Below are 15,008 nucleotides of genomic sequence, written 5' to 3' on the forward strand. Positions count from 1 at the left end.
AACAACAATTTCAGTAGATTCAATAGGTTGCTCTATTATGTAGTTGTTTATAAATAAATTGAAATAGATCTTTAAAATTGATAGTAAATTAGGGAAGATGATGGAGGTGAGGACGACGGAGATGCAGGTGTCGTACGTGGAGGTGGCGGAGAAGGAGAAGATGCAGAAGAAGATATTCAAAAATCAGATCGAGTTTGAGTGTCACCTTTCCTAAAAATGATTTTAAAAAAATTTGATAAATATACATAAACTCAATTATTTTGGAATGAACTTTTCTCCGAAAAAGTCATCTAAACCGGTACGACTCTGGCATGCAGCCTACAAAATATTTGTAAAAATTGAAAAAAATAAAAGGTGAATGTCATGATTTAGGTAAAGAAGGTTGGACTTGGTTGAGGGAAGCAAACGGTCCAAAAAGGATCGAAACCGGGGATGCAAAAAGCGTCAGAAAACACGCCTCCAAAAATTGATTTTATTATGTCTCCCGTCCCACTCACTGCTCTGTACATACAATCATCAGATATACCTTTCTTTCTCCCCACTTTCGCAGCCGCCGTCAACGTCAATATTTACAGGCAACGCCTCTCATTATTTTGAGTAATTTGTTTATAAGACCCTCGTTCTCGAAACTTCGTATTTACCATTTCTATACGGCCATTTCGTATTTTCGTTTTTACATTTACCAGCTTCACGCGGTTGCTTTCAGCTTCTATTCTCTCGCGCATTAAAGATTTAAATTATGAATATGTATAGTTTTCTAAAATTCTGATTTATTTTTGAAAATAATTTAGTAATTATATTTTAATTTAATTAAAAAATTTCAGAAAAACTCTGATAAATTTCTAATAATAGATCATGGATAGATTGATAGGTAAACTAATTAATTTCTTCTGATTTTTACAATTACGATCACATGACACAAATGTGTGTCAGTGTAATTATATTTATTTTTAATTTTTTTTAATCATTAAGTGGTAAGTAGTTAAATTTAGCAATTTACAAGTGGTAATACTGCCAAAATACTCAATTATTAAATTTAAAATTCAAATCTTTATTCCGTTAAAAATAAGAAAAAATCAAAAAATTTACTAGTTAACGATCCATTCAAAAAACATACCCAACACATATTAGGCAAGAAAATCTTGTTCCCAAGCCCTATATATGCTCCACAGCATTACCGCAAAAACATCTAAAGTATCTTACTCCATTATTACTTAACTACAAAGCAACTAAACACCCAAACATAAACGCCAACACACTTGACATTTATATTTAGTTTAGCCCATTAATTTAGAAAGCTACAACCTGTTCTCTCTCTCTCTGTCTGAACCAACTGAGTGAGTTTGAAGATGGGTCAGGAATCGTTCATTTACAGCTTTGTGGCACGAGGTACGATGATACTAGCTGAGTTCACCGAGTTCACCGGCAACTTCCCGGCGATCGCAACTCAGTGTCTTCAGAAACTCCCTTCTACGAACAATAAATTCACTTACAACTGTGATCACCATACTTTTAACTTCCTTGTCGAAGATGGTTATGGTAATCTCTCTCTCCCCCTCTCTCTGTCTCTCTCTCCTCCCTCTCCCTCTGTATTGCTCATTTTGTTTGTGTTTAAGGGAAAATTGGGTAGGATCTGTGAATTGAGGTGGTGATGTTTGAATCTTTATTCGAATTTACGGGTCAGCATGAATTATGAATTGTCGGTTTTATTGAATTAAGGTGTTTGCTATTGATTTTGTTTCTGATGCTTTGTTGATGAGAACAAGCTTAACATAAGTAGTTTTTGGGTGGTTGCATTGATATTATTGACGTGGTTATTTTCGTGATTTGAATATTTGAACTTAATCGAGGAAATTGAATGTATAAGCTTAAATCAAAAAATTCAAAATGAACCGGATCTGGCAGTGTTGGACATGGTCTCCTCTTAAGTGAAATTCTCTGCGGAGGTGGGATTTAGGGAATCTATTTTTTTTTTGACAATGCAGGCTTATATGCCTTACAAATTAGTATCTGTTCTAATACTTTTCGGGTGAGCCAGAGTCGAACCCGGTCTCCCGGGACAACAGAGGATAAACCCACCACTTGGGCTATCCAATTAGTGTCAACTCCAATAGGCAATAGCAATCCCTATTTTTGATCCTATTAATAATAAATTTAAGTGAAAGAAGAGGTAAAAGGAGGGAAAAGATAAAGAAAAAAAAAGAGGGAAATGAATTTTTTTTATTCATATATATTAAAGAGGTAATGACTAGAGGTTACCTAAAAATAGGTAATGGCTAGGAAATTTCGGGATGTGCTAGTGATTATTTAGGTAATCACTAGGATAGTGTTGGAGTAAATTTTTTTTTTTTTTTGATACAATACCTAAATGTGAGTTTAGGAGCTCATTTAGGTAACCTATTTGACTTGCTCTTAGCATTTTGAGCATGCAAAATGAGATTATAGCAGCCTATGTTGTTTCATTGGGTCATGACTTCATTGTGACCTTTGGTATCTACCTAAAATTAAGTTGGTATGGGGGCATATGTAGAGTATTTGGTGTTTGAATAATTGAATCTACCTAACACCTAAGATTAGAGCAGTTCAGATATAGACAGCCTTGTTTGTGAATTTGTTTCAACCTGTGCTGTGGCAGATTTGGAAAGAATTAGGTTGAACTTGTTGATATTTGGTATATCGCTAGTACTTTAGAATTATGATAAGGTTTCCGACCTCAAGTCATGCTTGACACAATGGTTCAATATCTACATTTTATACGGCAGTTCATCAATAGCGAAGGTCTTTCACAACTGTAAGACTTAATCACATTTGGGTTTTCCCCGGACTCCACGGACATGGCAGGCCTTGTGCAATGAGTTTTTCCTTATAAGGTTTCCGGGTTCTGATCAGAGTAGTTGATAAACTTTGATCTGTCTGACCATGAATGGCCATTAAGAACCTATTCAATGGGAATCAGTGTGGCTGTGGAGCTGGTCAGTTCGAGGAAACCACATAAGCCCTCTTGTTCTGTATAATCAACTGTCTTTATTTTGTTAATTTTCTTCGTACTTCTTAATTTATTTTTCAATGGTTGATAACAAGTGCCTCTGGATCCCCTTCCATTTTTTAGTTTCAGAATGAAAAATTCATGCTCTAACTCTTCATAAAAGAATGGGGAAGTTAACAAGCTAGTGTGCTCTTTAAAGAAGCACATTTATAGCTCTTAATGTAGTGCTGTACTATTCTTCAGAACCTATAAATACACCATTTTGGGTGAGCATAGAGTAGTAAAAATAAGACAAAACTATATGCAGCCAGGATATGATATGATATTATGCATGTAAACTAATTTAAACCCTAACAAGGCCTGCTTATCGAAACCATGCAGTTATTTACTTTGGCACCCTTCAGCTGCTTCTTTCATCTATCCAAGACAAAAGAGTTTATAGTTATTAGTTTGTCAAATATTATTTCCAATCCTTTGATACGATGCTTCTTGCAATTTTCAGCTTACTGCGTTGTTGCCAAAGACACTGTTGGGAAACAGATTTCTATTGCATTTTTGGAACGCGTGGCAGCGGATTTCAAGAAAAGATATGGGGGTGGTAAAGCAGGAACAGCTGTTGCCAAAAGTCTCAATAAAGAGTTCGGGTATGCCCTGTCCACTAAGTGCTAATGTAAATATTCTTTAGATTCCTATGCACTTTAGACCGTTTAAATAATGATACGTGTGACATGTTTTAATATACAGACCGCTCATGAAACAACACATGCAGTATATAATTGATCATGCGGACGAGATTGACAAGCTGATAAAAGTGAAGGCTCAAGTTTCTGAAGTTAAAAGTATTATGTTGGAAAATATAGACAAGGTATGTGATACACGGTACGAGGTTGTGTTTATGTGTTTGGTATGCTCTGCCTATATATACATATCTCATTTCAGTGATTGTGTGTTCTATCTCTCATTTGTTTTCTACCATCCACATCTGTTCTCGTTTTCCTACTAACCAAACAGTAACCTAAGATGTCATGATGTTAAGAAATCCCATTCGGCATTTGAACTTTGTAAATTATTGCCCATTCCGAGGCATGCGTTAACCTTAATGTTGTGTTTGGTTAGGGTGAATGAATATGAAAGGAATGAAATGAAATTTGACTATATTATGGGCCAATGTCTATAACTTTCATTCCTTCCTCCATTTCATTCCTTACACCCTATACTAGAGACCACACCCCCAATTTGGGAAGGAATGCTCCATTACTTCATATACTCATTTTCTTCTCAAATCTCATCACAACAATTTTGCACTCCCTCAATTTTTTCCAAAACTTTCCTCCTGCCTCTACTATTCTCAATTATATTAGTCATTCCATTCCATTCCGTTCCATTCTTCCCAACCAAAGACAACATAAGAGTCACAGGTCCTCAGAAAAAGCAACCATACTTGTTTTTCTCCCAACTAACTTTGTCAACTATGTTATGGCCCTTGTGCAACAATATGAATGTGGTAAGAGAGACTGCAACAGGGCAGGTCCTTCCTTTACATGGGTTTTGGATTCCTATTGGTCCCATGTGCTATAACATTGTTATGTTCTGGCCAGTTCCGTTGAGCTATTCGGTTTAATCGAAATGGACTTGCTAAATATTCTTTAGTAGTGTATGAGGTCCAGCCATATAGAGTAGAGAGTATAGCGCCTTATTTCTACCTTGATTGAATATCCCATTACGTAGATGATTTCATTTTTAAAATAGCAAGGAGTGCAGTCTGTCCTAAATAGATTAGTATGAATCTCCTATGCTGCTGAATAGGTTTACGCTCTTAGAACGCCATAGCCTTGACTTGATAATTCCTAGTCACTTAGTCTTTGTGTTGTACTTATGCAGACCATTGAAAGAGGAGAAAACCTGACCATCCTTAATGACAAGGCGGAAACCTTACGTGATTCGGTAAGTTGAATCACATCTTTCTTCTAGTCAAAATCTTTTGCATTATAAAATTCGAAGCCATAAAGCATGCTGTTGATATTACAGGCGCAAGAATTCAAGAGAAAAGGGACCCAAATCCGGAGAAAGATGTGGTACCAAAATATGAAGATAAAGTTGGTTGTTTTTGGTATACTACTGCTTTTGGTTCTGATAATCTGGCTTTCAGTTTGCCATGGTTTTAACTGCGCAAACTAATTTCTTATTTATCAGTCAGCATGGGTGCTTTCTGTGTGTTATTTATAAATGAGGACTATTTTTCCATCTTTTTTCTTGCTTGTTTTATTTTTGCAGCTAAAATTTGTCAGTTTCTTGTGACTAGTAAAGTTGTACAAACATTTCGTTATTCATAAAGAAATATAGTAGTAGCCAAACTAATTACAGAGTTGTGGTGGGTCAAATTCTCAATTTACTAGCTGGTTTTGCGACCATTTCTTATGGAGTTATGGTGCTCTCAAGTTGACAACATTACTAAGAAATAGGTTCACATTTTCTGCATAGAGGCAAATGTTGTTGCTTAAAGCTTTAGTCCTACTCACAGACTTCTTATTACAAGTCTGATTGTGTTGAAGCACTGAGGCACATACTTCATCCTGATGAATTACTTTAATGCCTCATATGGTCACTAGTTTGATCAACAATCTTCAGGCAGAAGTATGGGAGAATCTTTAGTTTGTCCTGCCAAGGGCATGCTTGCCCCGGAGGTGTTGATACAATTCTTTCACCGCCAACATTTGTGAGGGCCTGAGGGGTATAATCGCGAAGGGCAAAGAGATGTTTAGGGAGTTGGAGATGATGAAGCGGTTCTAACAGTTTTTCTTTTAATGTATTTTTCCGTTTCCGTTTCGAATTTTATCTTGTAATGCTGTGCGATGAATCTTCATCTCTCAGCATCTACCATCTCCACTTGCAAACCACCCGTTAAGCACAACCACCATTTCATTTATTGAAAAACATACAAAATGTACCAGTTGAGTTCATACTAAAGTACAGCTGAAGCTATATGAAGACATGATACAGAGAAATTCGAGAGAGACGAGATCGATGTATGTTAAATGTATATATTAATCATGTATATATGATGACGAAAATAAACTTAAAACATGTGATGTTTTATGTGCATAATAATTGAAAAAAAATGAGCACGATTGGATAGTCCAAGTCGTTAAGGTTTATCCTCTGTTGATCGTGGTAGTATTGATACCGACATTGGTGTAAGAATCGGTCACTTGAGACTAGGGCTGAGTATTCGGTAAAAACCGAACCGAATTACTGAATAAGCTCGAAAACCATAACCGAATAGTGAACCGAATTTAATTCGGTTATTTTACCGAACCGAACTTTTTATTTCGGTTAAAAACCGAATACCGAAATAAAAAACCGAAATTTTATAATAGTGAACAAAAATCATAAAAATAATGGAAAAAATTCACAAAAATAATGAAAAAAACATCGGGAAAAAAGCTTAAGCTTAGCTCCGTATTACTTGAATCCCCTATAATGGAACATGGAAGACAGATTGTAAAACTGATCAGCAAAAATCAGAGATTACAAGCAAGAAGATCTGAAAACAGACTTCCAGTTAGAGTCGGTGCATCTTTGATGTAAAATACCGAGTTAATGAGCACATAATATGATATATATATAGAGATAGGATCAAATAAAAACTTTTTTAAGTTACAAACTTACAAATTTTTTTTTATTCTCCCATTGTGTTAATCCTTAGTTATAATAAGTATACATGTTGAAAATTCTTCAAAAAACATCACAATTTTTAAAAATAACGCATAAATAAATCGCGTTTTCAACACATTTATAACTGGGGTTCAACATCGGGTGTTGAACACTAATTATCATTGTGTTGAATATATCTAAAAAGATGTTTAAACTATACCTCTGGGGTTTGGGTAGGGTCTAGAAACATAAATATTAGTTAAATAACATGTTTACCTTAGTTCTTACATTTAAAAATTGGTTTATGTACTTCTCCACCACTATTTTAATCGATGTTCAACGAAATATATTAAAAAAATGTTGAACTCAAGTTATATATGTGTTGAACAAAAAAAGTTTGTAAGTTTGTAAGTTTGTACCAGAACCCTCCCCTATATATATATATATATATATATATATATATATATATATATATATATATATATATATATATATATATATATCGTATAAGATGTCAAGATTTATTAAAAAAAACAAACTTTTATGTATATAATATAATATAAATATTTTTTATTTTAAATATTTTGGTTATTCGGTTTTTTCAGTTAATTCGGTAAAAAAACCGAAAAAACCGAAATAGCCAGAAAACCATAACCGAATTAAGAACCGAAATATTTCGGTTCAGTTAACCGAACCGAAATATTTCGGTAATTTCGGTTCGGTATTCGGTTAACCGAACCGAATGCTCAGCCCTACTTGAGACTCTCAAGCTAATCTGTTGAGCCAAGACTGCAGCCAGAACAATTTTGTTACTGGGAACACGATGGAATTCTTCAGCAATCTAAATGCATGCAACTTTGGCGGAACTTAGACGACAGTTAGCTGTAAATAGAACACACTCTGCCACCGCGAAGCAAGCCAGGACGACAAATCCTTTGTACACTATGGTTCAGTGCAGAGAACTATCCCTCCACTGCAGACTGCGTCGTCCTTAAATTATACCATATGTTTCGATCTATCGTTAATCATGAAAATTATACGGTTTTTATTTAATCCGAAACAATAAAACTATATATCTGAAATCCTATGGAAAAACAGGCATGGAAGTTGAACGGTAATGGAAGTGAATATAATGTGGAAAATGCTACGAAGATGATAGAGATTGCTCTGAAGTATCATTCATTCATTACTCAAATTCAAGCCAAAGCACATTAAGAAGACTGGTTGGAGGATTGTCCATGAATCTTACATTCTTAGTATCATTCATTTATTCTGGCTAAAAAAAAAAAAAAAAAAAAAGTATCATTCATTTATAAATCAAATTTAAGCCGAAGCATAAGAAGACTTGTCAGGACAATTGCATAGGTATCTTACATTCTCAGTCCATAGAAACCGCAACATTAAAAAGAATACTCATTCTTTAAAAATCAAGATCATCACCAGCATCATCAAATCCTGCCTCATAACCAGCATCATAAGCTCCAACATCCGAAATCATGTCCCCTATCAACATCCCTCCTAATGCTCCTCCCAGCAATCCCATGCCCAAACCGCCGCCAAACTTACTCTTCTTAGGTGGTTGCTGCACAGGCGGGTACCCGTACCCTTGTTGGGGCGGCGGATGCCCATATGGATAACCGCCATAAGGTTGTTGCGGTGGATATCCACCATAGGGTTGTTGTGGTGGATATCCATACCCTGCTACAGGTGGTGGACCTTGTTGCGGGTATCCTACAGGAGGATAAGCACCTTGTGGAGGATATCCGCCACTTGGATAGGCGTATGCTGGTGGCGGTTGGTATCCAGAACTTGGCGCGGCTTCTGCATGTTTTGCTGGATAAGCAGTAACAGGCTCGTCCAAGGATTTTTCTGTAGCCTGTTCTCCTGTAATTTTGTCGCTAAATTTATACGACAGATTCAGCTCCCCTTTCGTTCTTCCATCAGGTCTTTTAACCTGATATCTCATCAACTGTTCAACCTTATCATTTCCCACATTTTGTCCAATGATTTCTTTGATCGGAACACGGACATCTCCTATGTCCCTATCACCAAGATCCCTCTGGCTACGGAGCCTTATGACTAATGTCAAGCGGTTCTGCTGAGCTGCAGCTTCATTAATGGCGAACTTCATTGAAAAGTTCCACGTAGGGTTAGGGCCAGCTTCTTTGTCGACAGGGGTTCTTATTACGGCCCTAGGATCACCACCTTCGATCCAAACGAGAGCATAAACATCCATCTTGGATATGAGATTAACATTCTTAATGTCTTTGGCGGAGATTAGTGTAATGTCTAGATTTCGGTATTCCATGAATTGATCAAAAGAGCACTATATGGAAGAATTTTGATCAATATATGGAAAAACAAAATAAAGATTGTTTAAGATCAGGGTTGGGTTTATGCAAGGATGTATGCATATATAAATCAATGCTATACAGGAGGATCGACCTAGAAAAAGATGGAAGAACAGGCAATAGATGCGAAATTACAGAGGGGACCTGATCTAACAGGCACCGGAATAGGATTTTTGCCTTGTTTTGATGAATATAGCAAATACAACTGGACTATATTACTAAAAATAGAATTAACAAATATGTAACACAATGGCACAAACTAGACATCAAGTCATGCACTGTAAGAATAAGGATGGGGGCAAATCCATCTACTGTTATTTGTTTGAAAATGCGAAACCTTAAATTGTCCGGCTACTTCTTTCACATTTGTCAAAATTGTAACCATTACAAGCTGCAAAGATTACAAGGAGAATGTTTAGGCAGAAAAATTTCACCTGATAATGAACAAGGAGGGAGTTGAGTAAGCAATGACTCGAGTACATTCTGATGTAAAAAATCCACACCTCAGGATGATGTTACTCAAAAGACACCATACGTTCCTTTATCAATTGCACCATGAGAAGATTCCGGATGAAAATTTAATTGATTGAATTCAACTGATAAACATGTAAAGAAGAATCCAATCACTAGCTGTGAAGTGTACCGGAGGCAACCTTCGACTTGAGGGCAATTACACTCAAAATGTACAATTATTTATTACAAACATAAGTCTCCTGGTTCCAACAAACTCTTTAATACAACTAGTGCAATCTATCTCTCATGTGTCAAAACTTGAAGTTAGCAAGGTAAAGATCTCTGATATACTGTCATTGTTGATTCTTTGTCTGCTTACTGTTATCTTCTGGGGGCAATGATATGAACTGAAGAATCCTCTCGACTTGTGCAGCATCAATGCGAAACTTCTCAGCAATTTGTTGAATATTCATAGGCCCATTGTGCTCAGTGGACTTCCCTTGATGCAGCTGGACAATCTGGCGTACTTGAGATATATTTAAGGTTCCTGAAGGAGCCGGCCTTTCCTCAAATCTGTCAGCACCGCCTGCTTTAGTACTCCTAAGTTTTGGTGTGGGTCTACTATACCTCTCCACTACAAATGCCTGCATTAAGATCCCCAGAATTATTAAATGAGATGATGATAATCATTACATCAAAATAAATACTCACAAATTGAAGACATTACTGTGAAAACTCCAGGGAAGAAGGTACTACTTTAGTCCTAAAAGGTATTAAATGTACAAGTTAAAATGCATTCTCAAACTAATAAGTTATTGAGTTCGCACCTCATCAATCAACATGTATACAACTCTCTTCCACAGACCTCAACTGACATGTATTATCAATGTAACTGATCCAGTTTGAATTTTGAATCAAGAAATAATATATTAACTCAAATTCAGGCAGTACAATTGTTCTCTATTAACACGTTCAAGTAAACAGTGCTTTGAAATCCAAAGTTTGATTGATCATCAAAGTGTGGCCTAAACTATAAATATCAGTCTTAGCAAACTGTGTTTTGAATTTAAAAGAGTATAATATGATATTGGAAAGCACATTTTTAGTTGTCACCACTAACTGGTGTTTTAGCACAATCTTGAATAATGAACATTAGAAAATAATTAGATTGTCACCAAGGCAAACAATACGTACTTGGCTCTGAAAAGTTTACATTCAGAAAGAAAGGAAAACAAAGTTTCTTAGATTTTCTTTTTATTTAAAATGAATTGTTAGGCATAAAGAATGAAGTAAAGCTGCTATGCGAGATGTTTTAATCCATGACAAAGCAGCTAGCAATACCAAATAATATAACAATACATGGTAATGATGCAGATAGAATAGATTATATAGTCAAGCTAATATGCCTATGCAGCAATGGCGTCTTATATTAGTATTAAGGAGGGCACCATGGATGGAGGGATGCTACATAAATTTAACAACTTCAATATTAGTATCTCAGTGAACCCCAACTCTGTTATTAGTATCTCAAGGAATCTAAACTCTGTTACTGGAGAGCAATAAAACAGATAACAGATGCTACATAAATTTAACAACTTCGATAAACTCACCTCACCCATCTCAGATTTCCCTCCAGACTTGGATTGGATTCTACCCACCATATGACTGAGCATGGCATCATACTGTGGATCTTTTTCTTCGAGCATGTTGTCAGCATTAATTTTGGATGCACCATCTTGATCTGGAGAGAAATCAAACCACCAATTAAATCTACATTACACATATAACCTTGGTAAAATTGTCTGTTATACATCATAGAAGCATAGGTTAGCATGCTGAAACTTATAAAAAAAACTTGTTGTAATTAAGGAACACATCTCTCTCTCTCTCTCTCTCTCTCGCTGATTGTGCTGCAGCCCAAGCAAACAAACAACACAACGTAGAAATTACTGTATAAGAAGAATTATCATGACCGAGACCTGTAAGTACTCAACATGTTACCTATGCACCAAAACCTAATATATTTCAATCGTATTATTTTACAACCTACAAAAAGTGTAAAATATCTACACCATGCTAGTAGATTAAAATAACCTGTAGTCAGGAAAATCAATAGATTAAGATAAAGGTAGATCCGTAACCGGAACTAAAGGGTCACCTTGGGAGAATTAATGAAAGTCGTAGATAGTTAACCACAAAACAGTACAAATTCTACTCCATTAGCTCTGAAATAGGTTCTCATATAAGAAAAGACCTAAAATCTATTCTTATGTACACATACTTAGCAGAAACGGTAGTAATTCTCGTAAAAAACTTCAAAACACTAGAAAGCGTCTTATCATATTAAAAGTCACAACACAATATTCACCCGTGCATTCTGCTTGCCCTACATAGAAGGCTCTTCTAATACTAATCGGTGATCCTCAATAGGCACAATATACTTCTGGGCATATATTCCCAATACGAGGCACAATAGATCGTTCACTTGTCCAGATGCCTCTCGAGCTCACATAAACAAACGGTTATAACTATGAGCAAAATAGCTGAACTAATTTCACTCGATACAATTACTACTTGTACAAAAGCAGCATTTCTTCGAAATCACTAATTATTTTATCTTTCAGGCTCAAACCAAAGTATTTCTAATTCAATTCCTTTATGACTATGCAGGCCCTCTAATAAACACATTAACTAATCTTAGTAACTAATCTGTAACAAACTCAAAACAAACATAACTAACTTCCCAATCATCACACACACAAACACACACTTACTAATTTTATCAGGACCGTCGCTACCACCGGAGACCTTGTCGAAGGGAACCGCCGGTGGAGTGGGACCCACCGGATTCTTGATCTGAGGCGGCGCCGGAGACTTATCGCCGGCGGAAGTTCTTAGCTTACCAGATGCTCGACGTAATGCCTGACCCATATTGTAAAATATGTTTAGGAAATTAGTGTATTGTTTTAGGCGCTCTCTAATTTAAAAACAAAGCCCTGAAATTAAAATAGTTTCCCCAAATATTATTTCGCTTTGTAAAGCTTCATAACAAGCCGACAGTGTAATTTTGAGTTGTTTGATATGCAGAGCATCCACGTTGTATCCGGCAATTTTTGTCCACGCAGGCAATTTACACAATATTTTCGATTTACTTTTTCCGACATTTGATTTAATTAGGTGAATAAATCGTTGGAGATTAATCCAAATACATAAATTATGTTTATTTTTAAAGTAAAAGCGATGATTCATTTTTTTTTTTTAAAGAAAGCTAAATTTTTATTGCAATAAAACATCATTCATAAGGGTCTCCAACAACATATCTGGAGGAGACGTAAACAAAAGAAAGGAGCCTACTGAACAAGGATATTTTGCCATTTCATGAGCAACCTTGTTGGCTTGCCTTTGAACAAAAACTATTGAGAATTGCGGGTGCTCCTGTAGATACTTTAAACGTTCCTCGAGCACATGACCCACCTCTAGCACCCCAACTGAGTTCTTCTGAAGAGTTTGAACCGTGAGAAGAGAATCTGTCTCCACACAAACACGTTGGAGACCTTTCTCTACTGCCCAGCGCAACGATTCCAGAACACCTCTTGCTTCTGCATCTAGAGCCTGCTCCATGTGCTCCAACCGAGTTACCTTGTCTTCTACGAACACTCCTTTATCATCCCTGATAACCATGCCAACTGCATAAGAGTCAGATTCCTTTGAGAGAGAGGCATCAACATTGATTTTCATAGATCCTGCATCTGGTGGCCTCCAGGAGACGCTCTTCTTTAACACAGTGCTCTCCCTGCTGTTTACTTGATCAGGCCTATTTTTCTGCGCTTGTTGCCATTCTTTCACAGCCCTCATACTCCAGTCCGTTGCTATAGCTGGCGATATCAGTTTATCATCCCATACTCTCTTATTTCTACCATACCATATTCCCCAGAGTACGCTTGCCACCTTACAAACCTCTTGCATAGTGCCTTCGTTAACCCTGTTAAGTAACCATTCTGGAGCGGACTCCACTGCCATCATATCATACTGCAGACCTGCATGATCCCAGCACTGAGCAGCATACTGACAATCAAAGAAAACATGCAGCAGGTGTTCGATGTCGGTATTACACATCGGACACAGAATGGGCACCTGTACTCCTTTCCCTCTCAACTTGTACCTGACTGGAATAGTATTTTGACAAAACTTCCAAATGAAAACTCTGATCTTATGTGGGATGTTAACTCTCCAAAGCTTACTCCACCCTGTACTTTCGATAACAGCAGCCGGTCTGTTTCTCCGATTCGACCATATTCTATATCCCGATTTCACATCATAGTGGCCATTAGCAGACATGGGCCAAGCTATACGATCTTGAACTGGACCTTGAGGGATCGGAGTAGATAAAATAGCATTGGCATCCTCACTGCAGAACTGAGCTTGGATTAAATCTGTATTCCATTGCTTCGTGCCTGGTAAGAATAAGTCTGCGACTTTCTCATCTCTGCCTTGATACATATGGTTGTTCTCCACTCGATAATCTGGTTTTCTCCGCAACCAAGGATCCTGAACAGCCACCACCTCCTTACCATCACCAATGACCCACCTAAAATCATTCTTTAAAGCTTCTTTGGCACTGTGGATTCCCGCCCAGATAAAGCTTGAACCAGCACGATTAGTGGCCTTCAAGAAGTGCACATCTGCAAAATACCGAGCTTTAAACACCCGAGAGACTAGAGCCTGTGGTTTATGCATGAATTTCCAGCATTGCTTGCCCAATAAAGCGGTGTTGAAGCCATGGAGATTCCGAAATCCTAACCCTCCTTTACACTTTGCATTGCTCAACCCATCCCAAGATATCCACTTCACCCCTTATTTGCAGAAAGACCCGAACGCCACCAAAAGTCATTAATCATACGTTCAATCTCACCACATAAAGAAACAGGAAGCATAAAACATGACATACAGTAAGCTGGAATGGACTGAACAACATTTTTTATCAGAACTAACTTCCCTCCTCTAGAGATTGGTTTGCCCTTCCACCCTTGAATACGTTGCCACACCCTGTCCTTAATGAAACCAAAGACCTTCTTCTTCGATCTTCCCACTAACGAGGGGAGGCCGAGGTATTTACTATCCTCAAGAGCTTTTGTGACCCCAAGAATATCTATCAGCTCCCTCTGTTTATCCAGTCTCACATTCGAGCTAAAAAACACACCAGATTTCTGAAAGTTGACCGATTGTCCTGATTGCTGCTCATAAACATTCAACAGCTCCTTAACAACAGTAGCTTCTATTGCATCTGCCTTAAAGAATAAAAAGCTGTCGTCCGCAAAGAGTAAATGAGTTATAACCGGCGCTGTAGCACTTATTTTGCTCCCATTGATAACACCATTTGTGGCAGCTATATTTATCGAATCTGAGAGGCCTTCAACACAGAGAAGAAAGAGGTACGGGGAAAGCGGATCTCCTTGGCGGAGTCCTCGCTCTGGGATTATAGGACCAATGGAGGAGCCATTAAAACACACCTCATATGATACCGTCCTGACACACATCATAATCCAACTAATCCAAGTTCTACA

The 15,008-nt window shown here is 37.1% G+C and overlaps 3 protein-coding genes across 3 annotated transcripts; 1 reads left to right on the forward strand and 2 right to left on the reverse strand.

Moving 5' to 3' along the window:
- The first annotated feature begins 1,191 nt into the window (after window positions 1–1,191).
- Window positions 1,192–5,351, forward strand: LOC108200517 (vesicle-associated membrane protein 724). Its single transcript, XM_017368695.2, has 5 exons — window positions 1,192–1,539; window positions 3,489–3,630; window positions 3,731–3,851; window positions 4,868–4,930; window positions 5,015–5,351. Exons 1-5 carry the CDS (start codon window positions 1,350–1,352, stop codon window positions 5,162–5,164), a joined length of 666 nt encoding a protein of 221 aa, XP_017224184.1. The 5' UTR covers window positions 1,192–1,349; the 3' UTR covers window positions 5,165–5,351.
- Window positions 5,352–7,767: 2,416 nt separating this feature from the next.
- LOC108201593 (protein SRC2) lies at window positions 7,768–9,411 on the reverse strand. Its single transcript, XM_017369883.2, has one exon. It carries the CDS (start codon window positions 8,946–8,948, stop codon window positions 8,061–8,063), a length of 888 nt encoding a protein of 295 aa, XP_017225372.1. The 5' UTR covers window positions 8,949–9,411; the 3' UTR covers window positions 7,768–8,060.
- A 142-nt stretch (window positions 9,412–9,553) lies between these two features.
- Window positions 9,554–12,520, reverse strand: LOC108201922 (uncharacterized). The gene is made up of 3 exons (XM_017370264.2): window positions 12,219–12,520; window positions 11,055–11,185; window positions 9,554–10,088 (listed from the first exon to the last, which is right to left on the reverse strand). Exons 1-3 carry the CDS (start codon window positions 12,373–12,375, stop codon window positions 9,798–9,800), a joined length of 579 nt encoding a protein of 192 aa, XP_017225753.1. The 5' UTR covers window positions 12,376–12,520; the 3' UTR covers window positions 9,554–9,797.
- Window positions 12,521–15,008: the final 2,488 nt, after the last annotated feature.

The sequence above is a fragment of the Daucus carota genome, chromosome 9 (assembly GCF_001625215.2).
Source record: "Daucus carota subsp. sativus chromosome 9, DH1 v3.0, whole genome shotgun sequence".
Classification (NCBI taxonomy): Eukaryota; Viridiplantae; Streptophyta; class Magnoliopsida; order Apiales; family Apiaceae; genus Daucus; species Daucus carota.

What these genes read in the sequence shown, in the direction of transcription:
- LOC108201922 (XM_017370264.2), bottom strand. Translation starts at nt 12,375, where the DNA reads ATGGGTCAGGCATTACGTCGAGCATCTGGTAAGCTAAGAACTTCCGCC. An exon ending in CGACGGTCCTGATAAAATTA is followed by an intron (nt 11,186 to 12,218) that starts GTAAGTGTGTGT and finishes ATTTCTCTCCAG; the next exon opens with ATCAAGATGGTGCATCCAAA. An exon ending in GGAAATCTGAGATGGGTGAG is followed by an intron (nt 10,089 to 11,054) that starts GTGAGTTTATCG and finishes ATCTTAATGCAG; the next exon opens with GCATTTGTAGTGGAGAGGTA.
- LOC108201593 (XM_017369883.2), bottom strand. Translation starts at nt 8,948, where the DNA reads ATGGAATACCGAAATCTAGACATTACACTAATCTCCGCCAAAGACATT.
- LOC108200517 (XM_017368695.2), top strand. Translation starts at nt 1,350, where the DNA reads ATGGGTCAGGAATCGTTCATTTACAGCTTTGTGGCACGAGGTACGATG. An exon ending in CCTTGTCGAAGATGGTTATG is followed by an intron (nt 1,540 to 3,488) that starts GTAATCTCTCTC and finishes TGCAATTTTCAG; the next exon opens with CTTACTGCGTTGTTGCCAAA. An exon ending in AGTCTCAATAAAGAGTTCGG is followed by an intron (nt 3,631 to 3,730) that starts GTATGCCCTGTC and finishes TTTAATATACAG; the next exon opens with ACCGCTCATGAAACAACACA.